Source organism: Musa acuminata, chromosome BXJ2-4, assembly GCF_036884655.1.
Source record: "Musa acuminata AAA Group cultivar baxijiao chromosome BXJ2-4, Cavendish_Baxijiao_AAA, whole genome shotgun sequence".
NCBI classification, from domain to species: domain Eukaryota; kingdom Viridiplantae; phylum Streptophyta; class Magnoliopsida; order Zingiberales; family Musaceae; genus Musa; species Musa acuminata.
In genome coordinates, this window is record NC_088341.1 from 46814014 (window position 1) to 46830635 (window position 16622).

Sequence of the window (16622 nt, forward strand, 5' to 3'; positions counted from 1 at the left end):
AATCCAGTTCAACCACAAGAAGAAGAAGATGGTTTTTTTTATCACTTCTTGCACCAATATACTTTGATTCCATATTTGTTTGTCACAAATATGGGAGTCAGCATTAGCAACAATAACTTGTAAAAGACTATCTAATAATGGTGAGACACAGAAACCATAAGAAAACACCAAAAAGCACTAGAAGATCAGGTGGTAACCATCAAACAATTATGCAAATAGATTCAGTGATCACTGTATGATTTAAGTGTACAATCTTCCTGTAAAATCTTCATGCGACTAGTTGCTTTTCTTGCAACTGGTGAAGCTGGAGGCAGCATCGGAGAGTAGAAAAACTTGAGCAAAATTGTTCAGGCTCCATGCAGTTAAAAAGAAATTTCAATGACCAACTAGAAAACTACTACAAGTAACCTTCAACCAAAACACTCTCATTTGAGATCCTTGATTCTAAGTTCTTTAGTCTCAATGAATCATAGCTAAATTCCAATTCTGAGGTCTTTTCTCCTATGTTCCAAAATGGGCAAATCTCCATAAGAACCTTCTGTATCAAGTGTTCACTAACAGCATCTTCCAGAAGCTTCGAGAGACATTCGCTACCCCTTGCGAAATCCAACAAAATGCTACACAGTCCACGACGTCCACAGTAATCTAGAATTGAACTTAAGGTAATTTGTTCAAGAACCACCATCTCAATGCCTTCCACTTCAGGCTCCACTTTTATGTGTCTCTCTGCCAGAACTATTATCTTTGCTGCAGAACCTGCTGTCAGTCTTGGAAGGCATAATGAATAACCTGAACCCTTTGCAATCACAATATGAAATGGTTGATTAGCGCCAATCTCATAAGATGTTGGTAAAGTGGAAATTTTGGACAACAAGTCATTAGGAATTAAAATCCCATCATATTCCTGCAGTAACTGCGAGTAATATCCGCCTCGTCCTTCTGCACCTTTTCCAAGTTGTGTCATAATCATTCCGTTAAATGAGAGAGTATATCTGCACTCATAAAACCAAAAATTCATATTTAAGTTGTTGAGCTGAAGGGATGAATATGCAAACCAGGAAGTCAAGAAAGGATGAGTGCAAATTTCAATGATCACATTTTTTAACCCTTAATAACAAAAGCAAAATGAAAACAAAGTTTCTTTAGTTATCCTCATCAAATATCACAGGAAATGGCCAAAGGAATATACCCCATGCATCGAACAAAAGATAGGTAGCAATCATATTCAGAGTCCAGGCTGGAGGACTAAAAGTGGTAGGCTACTAACAATGTAAAGCTTCATGGTATCTTATTACTACTGCTCATGTTCTTAATTTTTCTATTTGTGGTTGATAATTAAAAGGAAAAAACTATGGTTCTTATTATATAACTTTTCACATATAAACATAAGCATTGAGTCATTTTTACTTTCTTTAGACTGGACAGGTGGTTAGCCAATTATATGTTAGCCAGTCCCCCAACAAACCAATCGAATGGTACCTTTTGCAGGAATCACTTCTCGTCTCTCACTAACACATGAAATTGGAAAATAACATCAAGGTGATTTCTGATGCACACTCTGATAAGTACATGCAAGAGTTGTGACAAGTTGATTCTTTCTCTCAATGCAATATTGTTATAATTTCTAAGACTCGATTGCTTTGTTGCGGTAACTTTTAGTCTCCATTTCATCCATTTATGAAGTACTAACTCTGAGAAAAGATATGTCAAATGACAACAAACATGGAACGAATGTCTATCTTCATCTAACAGAACCTAAAAAAATTCAAAATACAACTGTGATTTTAATGATTTATTTGGGTTTTGGATAAGAAAAGAGGAAAAAATAGCATGTAATAATTCAGAAATTCACAGACATGGGGAACTTCCTATATCAACCTTGTAACAAAGTATAGTTAAAAAAAACCAAACAGAACGTATATCTCAAATAAATTCATGGACCATCTGCTCTCAAAATTACTGTTTCATTCTTGTTAAAATCAGTTTGGAAAGCTTAACTCAATTAGCATTTTTGCAACACTTACAGTCATGCAAACGAAAATTATCATCCTAATCTTGCCAGTGAACTCCTGCATAATGAAGCTAGTACTTCATGTATCTTTTATAGTGAGCAATGAAAAAAGGTCAAAAGAGCACATTGGTCATCTTGATCATCCTGGCAGATAAACCAAACCAGTCCTAATTTTCTTTTCTGAATCAAATATTAATAATTCACTGCTTACCTTAAAGTAACAAAAGGCCTCCCTGTAATGATTCGATGAATATAAGCCTCATTAAGTTTCTGGCACAACATTTCTTCCACACCAACAATAACATCAATGCCAGAATCTCTGAGCCTATCAACTCCTTTTGAAGCTACAATGGGATTTGGATCAACCATCCCAACAACCACTTGCTTCACTTTTGCACGAATGAGAGCTTCAGTGCAAGGAGGAGTCCTCCCATGATGGTTGCAAGGTTCGAGGCTCACATATGCTGTTGCGTTCTCAGCCAAAATTCCAGCATCTTTTAGGGCAAAAACCTGCAGGTCATATAAACCTAAGAAGAGTTTGAACAAGAGGAAAGAGAAAGCATGCAGATATATCCTAACTCCGAGGCACACGGTTCATATTCATTCGAGTATTTTGTAAGGGCATGAACCTTTACCCAAGAGTGATCTTAAAGCATATAACCCAATAGCATCAAGCAAAACAATGAGAAGAAAATATACGAAGAAGCTAACACAAAATAAAGAGTCAAGCAACATAAGCTCTTAAAATTTGATTAAAATAAATAAACAAAGAAACAGAAATTGCCAAAGCAAGCATAAGCCCATAGGCTACTGTATAGATAGGCAAACCGAACAAATCTGAAAAGTTCGCGTAAAGAAAAACTATCAAAGCAATCAGGACATCAACAAAAACGTAGTGTAATGTATGCTTGAATATGCAAAACAAAAAAGGAAACAAAAATGTGCTCAGAGATTAGAAGAAAATATTCAGTTGATACTAAACGTGACCACACTATTACACCAAGCCAGAAGTAAAAGTCTCTTTATGGTCGGCAAATTAAAGGGGAAAAATAATTGCCATCAGAATCGGTCAGTAAAACCTTTGGAATAATACAAAATCATCTTCCGACGACAGCATTAAAGCAGCGTATTACAAACAGAGTGAGGAAATGCACTACGTTGCATTTTCCCTTCAATCGAATACATCAAAAGGTATGACTTCTATAGAACTGCGGCGCATTAAATAGCTAAATTTACGAGGGAAAAAAACCCAAAAAATCAAACACCAGAACGACATCAAATCTAACAAAAAGAACACTTCCCGTTGAAATTTGAACCAGAACAGGAAAAAAGAGGCATCTTTATCGAAAAAGAGAGATGCAATCGGATGGATACCTCAGCGTGCGGCTGGCCAGCTTTGGGGTGAAATCCTCGACCGACGATCTCCCCATCCTTGACGACGACGCAGCCCACCATGGGGTTGGGAGAGGTGCACCCGACCGCCTTCCTCGCCAATTCCACGCACCTCCTCATAAAGAACGCATCGTCCCTCTTCTCGCATCTGACACGGACGATCGCACTGCCCCCGGCCCTCCGCGGGCCGGGAGACCAAGAACTGGACTCGAGACGACGGCGGAGTGCATCGGCTCCGATATTGGAGCTTGTGGGCGACGAAATTGCCAGGAAGAAGAGCGCAGAATTCGCCATTACCCACTCGACGATGATAGAATGCCCTCATGTTTCGGGGAAACAATACACGGGCACCCGTAACGGGTGTAACGGTGGCCGCATACCGTTACATTGACCGTGATGAACCGTTACGACAGTGGACTATATTGGCGACCACACGGTGACGTCATCATAATCGATGTTGATCGAATCATACGTCGACCGATGCGATTCGGGTTGGATCCAACACGGATCTAAGATACTCGTGGGATCTAAAGGAATGGCAAGTTTTGCCACAACAGACATGACTTTGTGCAAGCATGGATTAATAGTCTTTCATTACAGCCATCATGCAAAAGAATGAAGCCTCCTTATGCAGATCAATATCTACCCAAAAAAATTATATTAACTCACTCCATAATACAACATAAAAAAGAAATTTGTTTTCCAAAATTTTATATAGCATATTATTACATGGAACTTCACTTTTGATTGCCTATTGTATACATCTCAGATGACTTTGAAATGATGCTTCATCTGCAAGCAACACTCTTGCTGCAAATCCAAGCCTTGTTGAATCACCAATCACAGTTGTGTTATCAGCAAAGGCAATATGATCTCTAAGCACTTCAGCAGACATCCACACCAAGAACAAGTGTGGGGATCGATCGAGACGTGCGACCCGAAGGCAATCATGCAAAGCTTTATTGCTGGTTTGTCGTCACGGCCATGCATGCATGATCACCACTGCTTGCTAGCTTCCACATTAGCAGTCAAGATGGTGTGTGTGTGTGTGGTTGGAATGACAGGAAGGCATTTGTCTGAGCATCTCACTGCAAATTAACTTGCAGTGTAGCTTCTCCCATGTTGGTTTACCTCATCGACTCGATTCAGCGGAAGAAGACAAAGGGGAAGGTCACAGTTCTGTAGGCCACAGAAGCATGAGAATATGTTTGGTCGTGGTTATTACAGTGTTCCAAGTGTACTCTTAGGATGCGCTAAATGTGGTGGTGATCTCTCTTCTACCAACTATATATATATATATATATATATATATATATGAAGATGGTGGTGTCAGTAGTATGCACTCCATAATGGATGGATTAATGGCCACATGCACAGCCCACCTTTTTATTTGAATATTCATTTGGAGTTTAGTCCTTTATTAGATTCTGCTACTTCCTGAGTTCCTCCATAGATTCAGGTCAAAAATCCATTGCATTTACTATATGTATATTATATGTCAATGAAAGACATTAATTATTACTAAGAGTTTGACTATTGAGTTGCTAGCTTTATATGTGGTGAGCAGCTATAGAGGTGCTATGTAAATGTTCTTCAAGTCTATATCTACGACTGTGATATGCTTGATGTGTATAAGGATCAAGAGATGGAGCATGTGATCCGAGCTAGGCTTCTAGGGAGAGAAGGGTCATCTCGTGTGTTTTCTCTCTCACTGAAGTGATTGGATCCTCCCACTGCAAGTAATGATCGAGTAGGATTGCATGCAGTGGCTGGCTTATGGCCGAAGAGAAGAGATGGTGGAGCAGAGAGAGAGAGAGAGAGAGAGTGTGTGAGTGTTGGTTGACATGAATGAAAAGGCTCGTCGATGCACATACTTCAACATGTATGTAACTTGTGCAGGACACAACACTCAACACAACAGACTGAGGTAGACAGAGAGGGGGGAGGAGGTGTATTCTCCTAGTTTTGGGCAACTCCGCTGCCTCGGACCGAGGAGAATACATGGGACGCCATCTTTAATGCCCCAAATCGCGCTGCCATCTATCATTTGCTTGCGAAATGTGCCTCGAGATCAGATGCAGTTTGGTTGGATGCTGTTCTGCGGACGTGATATTTCATGGAGAGGGAATGGCGTGCAGCAATGGCACGCAACTGCGCCTCCGTCGTGTCACTTCAGTGACCGTCGTCCAACATAGTCTGCGACTACTTTTAATCTCTGTGTGAGATGCCGAAGGAACTTTCTTTATTCCCCTGTTGGACCTCTGAGCCACAAGAGATCAAGCACTCGGGACAAAAAGACCAGATGCCATTTTGCTTCTGCTACATGGAGTCGAACGAGAATACCATGATGTCTGTCCGGCAGATTACAGGGGGACGAGTGGAGTGCATACATGACACACGAAACAGCCCAGAAGCGAAGGGAAAGGGAACAAGAACAGAGTTCATCGATCGATCGATCGAGTATTATCCACAGTTGAAATCTGGTATCGACTCACTCGTAGCGTCTCATGGATTAAAGATGACGTCCCCGCATTTGCATTTCCAACTCAGGGGCTTGTAGTTGGAGCTGTAGTCGCCCCTCAAGATGGCCACGCCCAGGAATTGCTTACTTCGGCTCTTCGCCTGTGGGATTACTGGCACTTGAACTGCTTCACAGCGGCCGCATGTCACGCACCTCCTCTCGCAGATCGGTGGTCTCGATCCGATCAAAGCTCTCACCATCGCCTTCTCCTCTCCCCTTCCCTGCAACTGAAGATGAAATGCGTACGTTAGAGGCGAAGTTCTCATCAAAGAGTACGTCTTACCGAGTTCAAGGCCTTACGTTTGCCACCTCCAGAAGCCTAAACGATGGTCTACCTGTGGCAAGCCAAGACAAACTCAGAGCCGATGACCATAAAGATGAAGGAAACGCCTAACCAGGTAGCAAAACAAGCTTTACCTTCGGCCGAATACTGGGCTGGAGTGGAGCTCAAGAGGAGAAGCACCGACAGAAGGAGATGAAACGTTCTGTGAGTCGTGATACAGTGGAGAAGTCCCATTTCCTGATGTGATTTGAGTGAATGAACGAGGACTGGAGAGGGAGACAACTTTACAAGGAGAAAGATTGTTCTCTTTCCTCGGTCAGTCTACTATCTCTGGCTTTTATAAGCTGGTGTGTGTGCGTATGTGAGAGAGAGAGAGAGAGAGAGAGAGAGAGAGAGAGAGAGAGAGTCAGGCAATAAATGCATTCATGAGCAAGGAAAATGAGAGTGCGAGACAGAGAAGCACCAAAAGGACGACAGGTGGGGCAGAACCATACAAGGAAGGGAGAAACAAACGGACACGGAAGATGGAGAAGAAAGGCGGTGAACTTCCTCATCTGCATCGATGTTTGAGCCCCCAAATCACCAAACAGAAAGCTAGTGTAAAGGGAAGAGCACGAAAGAGAGAAGGAAGAGAACCAGCACGCACAGATCGAGTAAACCAGCGGGCGGAGGGTTTCTTCCCAGAAGTAGACACTGCACCACAGCTGTGTGCTTTCGCTTTACTGGTCCAACAGTGCCCCCATCGTTACCGGATCGTCTTCTTCCGGGCTGATCCCTGGACGCTTCTGCTTGTGCTCTTGTTGTAGGCTTTGATCCCCGCACGTAAAAGGATCCCTTCCTCCATCATCTCAGCAAGCGAACGAGGAGAATATGACTGCGTTGATGCATACAGACACTGCGACTTCTCAACAGGTGGCCTCGGTGGTGTGGGCTGAAGTTGACATGAACACTTGCAGCGATGCTCTTCTTCTAGCCTTCCGATTGGGAGTTAACATGTCCCTGTAGTTCTTCACGTGGATTGCTGGTCTCTAATGCATTTAATTCCACACAAATTGCTACAGATAAAAAAGGAGGAAGAGAAAGCTACCACAGGGCAATGCAGATATATGCGAAAGCTTCCTTCCTTCCGCATCAAATCTCTATTTACCAAATATCCTTGTCGAATACGTGTCGGACAATTGAGAGCTGGAAGGCTTGATATCGAAGATGAGTCTGCTTCACATCTTCCATAAAAACAAACTATTCTGCACTCTCCATTTCTTGGGATACATTCTAAGATTCATGGTTCAAATCATGGAAATAGTAACATGTGAGCTCCACTTTCTTGGTCATGAGCAGGTTGATGGAAGCTATAACAGGTTATGAAGAACAACCATTGTATCACACAGGAAACCACACTAACTAAATAGAAATGGAAGAGATTCATGAGCAGGTTGATGGAAGCTATAACAGGTTATGAAGAACAACAATTGTACTTGAGCAGGTTGATGGAAGCTATAACAGGTTATGAAGAACAACCATTGTATCACACAGGAAACCACACTAACTAAATAGAAATGGAAGAGATTCATGAGCAGGTTGATGGAAGCTATAACAGGTTATGAAGAACAACAATTGTACTTGAGCAGGTTGATGGAAGCTATAACAGGTTATGAAGAACAACCATTGTATCACACAGGAAACCACACTAACTAAATAGTACTGGAAGAGATTCATGAGCAGGTTGATGGAAGCTATAACAGGATATGAAGAACAACCATTGTCTGACACAGGAAACCACACTAACTAAATAGTAATGGAAGGGATTCATGAGCAGGTTGATGGAAGCTGTAACAGGTTATGAAGAACAACCATTGTATAACACAGGAAACCACACTAACTAAATAGTAATGGAAGGGATTCATGAGCAGGTTGATGGAAGCTATAACAGGTTATGAAGAACAACCATTGTATCACACAGGAAAGCACCATAAAACCACACTCACTAAATATAAATGGAAGAAATTCATGAGCAGGCTGATGGAAGCTATAACAGGTTATGAAGAACAACAATTGTATGACACAGGAAACAACCATAAAACCACACTCACTAAATATAAATGGAAGAAATACACACATTGTAGAAGGGGATTTAGTGATGCTGTTGCTGCTTGCAATTGCTGACATTTCAATACAATTCCAAGGAATTAGTTTTGGCATCTTGACAGGCAAAGCAGACACCCATAGTTTGCAACATGTATGACCAACTATCCAGATCTTGTTCTTCCAAAAAGAGAATAAAATTAAACAAGAACAACTTGTTATTTGCTAAGTTTGCATCAAATATTCTTGTACTGGGTCAGGTTTCAGACACACGGACGTGGTAAAAACGCTTGATCGCTCGCTCTTCTCTTGTTTTTTTCCTTTCTTGTACAAGCCTGCATTCAAGCAAACAAAGCTGGGCACTACAAAATCCTGCAGAATGAGGAGCAGCAGAGAATTCTTTCGGGGTTGGGATGGAAATAAATAGAGCACATTGACTTTGAGCAAAACCATGAGCCCGTATTCCTGTGCATCATTGCCAGATCTGTGGTAGGGTATGGAAATAAACAAAGCACATTGACTTTGAGCAAAAGAACAAGACACTATTCCTGTGCATCATTGCCAGATCTGCGGTACGGCATGTAACGATGGTCCTTGGAAGCATTTTTCTTCTGCCTCTTCTCAATGTAAGAATCAAGCTTTCCTGCAGCCTGTAATATACTCGAGAAGAACGCAGAAGCCAATTAAGAAAATTGTAAGATTTCCAGACAAACAGCCAAGGCTAAATGGGTAAAGATAGTACCTTGAGTTCATTGTACTTTTGTATCAGTTTTCTTTCTCGAATTTCCGCTGCACAAACAAAATTCAAATTAGATCTTGCATTATTGGACAACAAGAAACCCAGAGCATAGGCAAGACAGGATGGACATGCAGACTTGCACATGCACAAGCACAAGCACACAAGAAATGTTGGACTATTGCGCACCAACAAAGAAATGCAAGAAAGAGATAAATGAGCAAATAGATACATTTTTTCAAATAATATGGTTGTTTCCCTCGTTTTGCTGCTTCCCTTTCTTTCTTTATATGCTCAGACAAGATCTCAGATTCAGCACACTTCCGAGGACCTGATTTTATCTGTTTATCCTGAATAACCAAAGTTGTTTTAGACAACGATTAGCCTTTCAGGTCATCCAAAATGAACATAGATAATTTCAACAAAATATAATTAGCACAAAATTCCAAATTGCAAGTAAATTGTGCACAAGAAAATAATTTTGTAAAGTTTTTTCTGCCATAAAAAAACACAAATCACAGAGCATATTATGCTGAGGTCCTACACATTCTATATGAGCGTAGATCTGGATAAGAACTGAGGCCTCTGTACCCTAGATACAGCTACTAAATACATGGTCTTGTCCTTAAAGATGGCCTTCCACCAAAACCTTGACCTTGTGATTCAATATGTAAAACAAGACTTGGGATCTCAAGCTCAAGTGCAAGGACACAAAGGAACCAGGACCAGTATCATGAGTGAACAGATTTTTGTCACACCACACAGTTTGAGGTTAGCAATCAAGAATCCACTATGACCTACGATTAAGATTACACAAATGTGCATTTGTTTTAATTTTCTTTTAGGGTAAAAGCTGAAATGAACCATTAGTAAGATAATAACAATATTAATAAGAAAATAAACAATGAAACAATGAAGCAACACTTAATTTAGACTTTCTCGGTGAAAACTTACGATCCAAGAAAGGTGGCACTTTAATTCCTCAACAGCATTTGGGTCTTTTGACTTCCTGATCAACTTTTGAAGTCTCTGCAGATATCCAATGGCATTAGTAGAATCATCTATCATTCAGTAAATAATTTGAAAAATATGTTTCATCTTAAAAAATCACCTCTTTCTCTGCAGGAAGTTCAACTTCGAACAGAAAACTGTATCGTTTTCTAAACCTAATATTACAGCAAAAAAAAAAAAAGTTTAGTTTGCTAAAATAACAGAAGAAAACATAATGTTAATGAAGCAGCTAAAATTTGAAAGAAAAGAAAATGTAACAGCACAATTATTGAGTTTATCTTTTTCACCATTTAGCGATGTATCCATTCAAAGGGTACAACAATACAGGAACCAACTTGGGAAAAAACATGTGAGGACAGGAAACACATAAGAAGGATGCAAAACGAAAGGAAGCATCTTCATTAAGCCTACATAATATTCAATTGACTATGTTAATTTCAACAAAGGCACCTCAGCATCACCTTTGAAATATTGTAGATTTTTATTTATTGTACTTTATAAATTTCTGGAAGGTACATTCCACCCAATTAACCATATACAATAATATTGGCTCGAAATTCGTTTGCGGTCATTAGATCATTCTCTATTATTATAAGTGTTTTTTCTCTTCATGAAAGGATTTGGGATTTGCCATTGTTTTTCTCCTTCCACTTTTTCTTAAACAAATTAAAGCTGAACACTTAAAGACAACAAGGTTGCATATCATAACTTGAACCATAGATATCACTCAAAGTAGCACAATAAAAAGACACAAAAATTGCCTATGAATAGCAGCTCAGGCAAATTCGTTTGAGTTGTCACACCTCTGAACAATTAGCTTCTTATCTTTGTCAGTTCGTAAGAGTCAGTTCACTTATATTTCATGATTTAAGAAAGTTCTACATGGAATTTCTCTCACAATCTATGTTTATAAGTGCTGAAAGAATCCGTTTTTCACATATAGGTATATAGAGTGAGCGGCTGCCAATAATACATATATAAAGAACAAACATCCTCAGACTCAGCGTAGTTAAATTACAGCAGTCATGGAACTCCCACAGTGCAGGTAACTTCTTATTTCATGTGCACCAGCAAGCATGAACTATATTCAGAACCATGTCATCAAAATGTTACTACATTGGTAACATCCTCAAGTCCATTATCTGTGCATACCTCAAAATTGGTCATCGTTAACATTTTTTAATTATAAAGTCAGATTTCAGTAAGTTCTCCGGTCCTGCTCTGGTCAGCATGTACGCTCTGTATCATGGGTCAGTGTACAGGTTTCAAACTTCTGGCCGGTCACCAGTTCATGAATGTGATCACAATATTCACATAGTTGGTAACACTAAACATGTCTTTCAAGAGTTCAATCAAACAAAGAGAGAAGACTTGACACAAGAAAGCAGTATTAGCTAGCCTTTTGACACTAGTTGATGCCATTATGAATTTCCCATTGATGCCTCGTTTGATCTGCATATATTTCAATTATGGTATCCTTGATGATGCAAACCAGGCACTTGATGAGACAGTCAAAGATAGTTATTGGTATCCAATAACTATATTAATACTGTTCCAGCTTCGATCCAACAAGTGCCAAATTACCCATAAGTCTTCAAAGTAATCAATTGTTTCTCCTTTCTATTTTATTTCACAAAAAAAGCAAGATCAAGCGGAAGATGAGTTTCTCGGTGACTATGTACTCAAGCAGTCACCCAAAGTAATCAATTCCAAACAAATGATGCAACTGTTGTTTGGAATTGTTTGGAATTCCATCAAGAAATTAATTTCGTAGTCAAACTTGCCTTTCTTTCCAAGGGCTATGTATTTGAGCCCAGAATTTGCTAAAATGTATCAAAAAATTTTATACAATGAAAAGCACATATGGAATTCATTGAGAAACAAGGTAATTGAATGTCTAGCATATATAGATTTATTTTCCTTTTCAATCATAACTGTTTCAGTTTCTGCATCTATATCTTGCTCTTTTTACGCCTGCCATGAGGTGTGTTCCTTTGACTATTGCTAGCTGCTATGAGTGAATATGGTTATGGATACTTTAGGAGCATAAGCACTAGCCACAAAGCACCGATTGTAAAGATACACTAGGATAATCAATGTATTCATTTGTCAGGATATGCTGAATCCATACAAGAGGCCCTGTTTTTTTTTCCTCCAAATATAAGTGATTTAAGCTTGATGGCCTGGGATTGATTTTGCTCATAAAATAAGAACCTTCAACATTTAACTAATTCATATATGTAAGATCTATCAACCTATAAACTTTTGTTCAATGTTCTATCAGAATTGGCAGAATTAGTTGAGTGAGCTAAACTTTTTTTTTAATTTCTCATACAACTCATACAAAATAATATACAAAGGGAGAAAATAATGGCATAATCAATATGATGATATGGCTGTTGATCATTCCTATAATTGGTGTGCTAGGTAATAATTGGTGTGCTAAAATCATGAACAATATTTTCTGAACATTTGTGCTTGAATGCATGGACCAAAATGCACACAAAAATTATATGTATAAGCAGAAAGAACATCTAAGATATACTGGATAAAGCTTAATCCACAGTACTTGAATCCTCCCCCACTCCCCACACACAAAACATAACCAAAACAAAAAAACAAAAAAAAGTAAGCAAAAGAATCAACAAAAAGGAAAGAAGAAGAAGAAACGGCATACCCATCTGTGTCAAGAGTTCCACATAAAGATTCAAATCGTGGATCTCTGACAACCTGCAAGAAAATGATGACCAGACTTAAAACAACAGATAAAAGTGAACGGTTCACTAACACTGCAATTTATGGAGTTGTGACGTTATTTGCAATTCGAAGATCTTTTTTTTTTTCCCCAAATACCTCAGTCAACCACTCTGAGTTTTTAGTAACATATGAGTCAAATATTTACCCCTCAAAAGTACATTATAATGTCATATGCTATGATATTTCCTTCCCAAATTCCCAATGGCAAAGATATGGTATTCTAAACAGGAACTTCTAATAACAATTTCTACTAGGAAGTTGAAAAAACAATCACATATAACCAAGAAGCCACACCAAAATTTGTTACATACACTATCAGCTGGTTGAAAGAAAGACAAATAAGAACGAAAAGTAAAATACTAGTATCATGTAGTTCACTTTCAGATAGTGCTTTATGGGAATCAATACAAAGTGCAAATTCAAAGTTGCTCATAAATAACTGTAAAGCATTGAAAATTACAGGAATACAAATTTAATAAAGAAATCATTTTTGAACTAAGACAAAACAGAATGACATCCAAACATCTATCCTAAGGGGCTCAGAGGATTGGTACTTGGCAAATTAAGTGTTAGCACTAGTGCAAGTTAAAGCATTGGTTATCTAGAGCAATTACTTTAATCAGCAATTTCTGCTGCTGTTGGAGCTAAAATTTAAATGCATTTTAAAATACACTAAGAAGTGCAAAAAGGCATTTTAAGACATCATTATAATAGTCCTTTAAGATAATTTGTAATGGGACAAGACCAGTATCATAGGAGTGGCATAGCCACAAAGCAATATTGACATTGTTGCTCACACAAACATATTGAACCAAATGCATATGCATGACAGGGTTAAACAAGTAACTTCAGGTGATAAACCGATGATCCATTCCCCATAACATACTGTAAACCTACCTCTCTTTGGTGTAACACCAAATTTCCACAGTGTACTAGCACAGATGGATATGTCATGCTGTGTAAAGGACCTAAAGGTGTGATTGTATGTACACATTTTATATGCTGGCATGTCATGCAGATAGCAGGGTTCTGTAATGCCAAGCAACTATGGCATGGCATCACCAGTACAGCAAAATAACATATCAGACTCCACAACTGTACTTTTGAATATATGAATATGAAACTCTGATATCGCAAAAGCTCACCTTTTTGGGTGCCTGGATGACCTCCCTAAACCTCCCAACTCTCATTTTGCTACTCATCTCCATTGGCCTATCCAACAAAGAAATCCCAAACCAATGTGTATAATCAATACAATCAATTACAAAATACAAGAAAAAAAGAATTGGGATACCTATTCTTGTTAGCACGGCTAGGCTTCAGTTGTTGATGAAGCTTGGTGGCATGGGAGCGATGGGAGCCATCAGCCCGAGCTCTTTGGAGATCTTCAAAGGTTATATCAGCAAGCTCATGCTCTAAATCCTCCTCCTATTAGCAAGATCATAATTATATGAATGAAGAAGATTTGGAAGACACGAAGAGTAACAGGTTTCTTGAATGAAAGTGAGTGTTCACTCTACTGTTAGTTCTTCAGAGGCCTCTTCATCTTGCTTGTTGGGCTCCCCCCTGTTATGAGGGCTAGAAAACATAAATTTCTCAGTTCCCATGGACACTCTGCCTTTTGATGTGTTCTGTGGCAGAAAATTTCAATGTTAGATTCTTTTAGTTCTAATTCTTGAGTAGCTTATTCTGAGGCAGACCACTGCAGAATTACAAGCACAAACTCCCTCTGAATTGGATGCAATGTTGTCAAGGGCGCTAGGTACTAAAAGGCACCAATGTTCCAAAACGCATGAGGCGCTAGGCGCTAGCCAATATAAAAATAATAAGAAATAATTAAGAAGAAATCCAATCATTAAAATAAAAAATTAGACACAATATGAGTTCCATACAACTTCATCTTCGAATTACCAGCACTAAATATCAAATTACATTCGTTTAACCATCTAAAAAACATTGAAGAACTAAATATTCGAATTATCAGCACTAAATATCCAATTACATCCATTTAACCATCTACAAAACATTGAAGTACCAAATTGCCCGAATCTAATAACAAAATAACAAAACGAAAGAAGATTAACATCAAAGTTAACACTATTGAAAACTATAGCAAAAATTAACAATTCAAAATTCTAGCAGTCACAAATCCAGTAATTAACACTATTCATAAACTATTGTTCATAAGAAATAACTATTATAAACAAAAACTAGCAGAATTTTGCAGGGGAGGGGGCTGAGAATAGGAGCAGGTCGGTTGTGAGTAAGGGAAGGCCAAGGAAGGAGGTTGCTGGCAGGGAAGGCAAGGATGCGGGCTCAGAGCAGGGGGAGGCAAGGGCGAGGGCAAAGAGCGACCAGAGGCGGAGAGGGGAAGGGGGGACTGCCATGCGAAAGAGAGAGGCAGCCTCCGACGCACGGGGTGGTGTGGTGCAGCGATAGAGACGAAGGGGGCTGCATTGCGGGGAAGAGAAGAGAGAAAGCGAGCGAGTAGACGGACGGTGCACCGCCAGAGAGAGGAGGTACCGGGCAAAGTCGTCGCGTCGCACCGCCGCCACCGCTGGAAGAATACTGGCCGTTGGTTGTTCGGCTCGCCACTCGAGCACGCGACAGGGAGGACAGGCGTCGGGGTTGCCGAGGGTTTCCCGCGAGAGGGAGATGCAGCGTCCCAGGGACGAACACAGGTCGCCGGCGGTCGGTCAGTATTAACTCACCCGGTTGAACCCAGCCACGGTTCAACAAAGGCGTGATCTCAGCCCAAGACACAAGGCCCATCCAGGGTATTAACGTACCCTGTTGAACTCAGCCTTTTAAGGCCCAACCCCCCCCCCCCAAAGCCCAAGGCCCATCTAAGGTTTTGACTTACCCGGTGAACCGAGCCGCCCAAGACCCAAGATCTAGCAAGGGTGTTAACTTATCCGGTTGAACCCAGCCATTTGAGGCCCAAACAGCCCCGAAGCCCAAGGGCCAAGGCCCATCGAGGTTTTAACTTATCCGGTTGAACCCAGCCGCCCAAGGCCGAAGGCCTAGCAAGGGTGTTAATTTATTCGGTTGAACCTAGCCGCCCAAGGCCCAATGCCCAAGGCCCAAGGACCAAGGCCCAAGGACCTTGGGTTGAGTGTGCGTCCCAAAGCGCCTTACAGTGTTGTAAGGTACGACATGACCCGTTCTGCGACGGTCTCTCTCACTGTAATGTTACACGACCATATGGAAGTTCTTGCATGGTATGCTTAAATTACTGCTATATCATTAAATATGTGATCATTTTGCAGTCAGTCACATGAAAAATAGCAGTGGAGTTACAGTAACTGACTGCAAAATGATCACATATTTAATGATATAATACACACTTGTCTGCCGTTAACTAAACATAAGAAAATGGTACCAGTTGATGAATTTGGAGTGCAAGTGGATCCTAATAACCAGTTAGTTGATGAACTGTACCTGCTTCTGCAAGTGGAGTTACAGTAAATACCCGCCCACTATTGTCCTATGGCATTCCTCAGGTACTGTACCTTTTCCAACTTAAATGGAAGGGTTACTCCTCAAGAACACACGTTTCCGGGGAAATCATTGCTATGGTATTCTACTGGTGCAGCCTTTTTCCTTGAGCTGTTGTGAATGCCACAGGATTACTGGGTGTGCAGCTTCACCATCCCAATGAGGTCAGTGGTGGAACTGTTGCCTCCGGTGTCATGGTGTGGTCGAATAGAGCCACACACACACACACACAGTATCGCTTTCGGCGTTCGACATCAGCTCATGAACAGTTTGTCCGCCCCACTTCAACCTTGCATGCACAGGAAAACAACGAAGGCTCATGCACCATGCA

General features: G+C 40.2%; 3 protein-coding genes across 3 annotated transcripts; all 3 read right to left on the reverse strand.

The window, feature by feature from the left end:
• Window positions 1-193: 193 nt before the first annotated feature.
• LOC103982209 (riboflavin biosynthesis protein PYRD, chloroplastic) lies at window positions 194-3752 on the reverse strand. Its single transcript, XM_018825338.2, has 3 exons — window positions 3386-3752; window positions 2223-2521; window positions 194-992 (listed from the first exon to the last, which is right to left on the reverse strand). Exons 1-3 carry the CDS (start codon window positions 3695-3697, stop codon window positions 398-400), a joined length of 1206 nt encoding a protein of 401 aa, XP_018680883.2. The 5' UTR covers window positions 3698-3752; the 3' UTR covers window positions 194-397.
• A 1938-nt stretch (window positions 3753-5690) lies between these two features.
• On the reverse strand, window positions 5691-6866 carry LOC103982207 (EPIDERMAL PATTERNING FACTOR-like protein 2). The gene is made up of 3 exons (XM_009399051.3): window positions 6342-6866; window positions 6225-6259; window positions 5691-6151 (listed from the first exon to the last, which is right to left on the reverse strand). Exons 1-3 carry the CDS (start codon window positions 6439-6441, stop codon window positions 5909-5911), a joined length of 378 nt encoding a protein of 125 aa, XP_009397326.2. The 5' UTR covers window positions 6442-6866; the 3' UTR covers window positions 5691-5908.
• Window positions 6867-8278: 1412 nt separating this feature from the next.
• On the reverse strand, window positions 8279-15499 carry LOC103982206 (uncharacterized). The gene is made up of 11 exons (XM_065106963.1): window positions 15317-15499; window positions 14494-14600; window positions 14314-14424; window positions 14088-14221; window positions 13939-14005; window positions 12714-12766; window positions 10137-10191; window positions 9980-10054; window positions 9258-9375; window positions 9032-9078; window positions 8279-8939 (listed from the first exon to the last, which is right to left on the reverse strand). Exons 3-11 carry the CDS (start codon window positions 14398-14400, stop codon window positions 8832-8834), a joined length of 744 nt encoding a protein of 247 aa, XP_064963035.1. The 5' UTR covers window positions 14401-14424; window positions 14494-14600; window positions 15317-15499; the 3' UTR covers window positions 8279-8831.
• Window positions 15500-16622: the final 1123 nt, after the last annotated feature.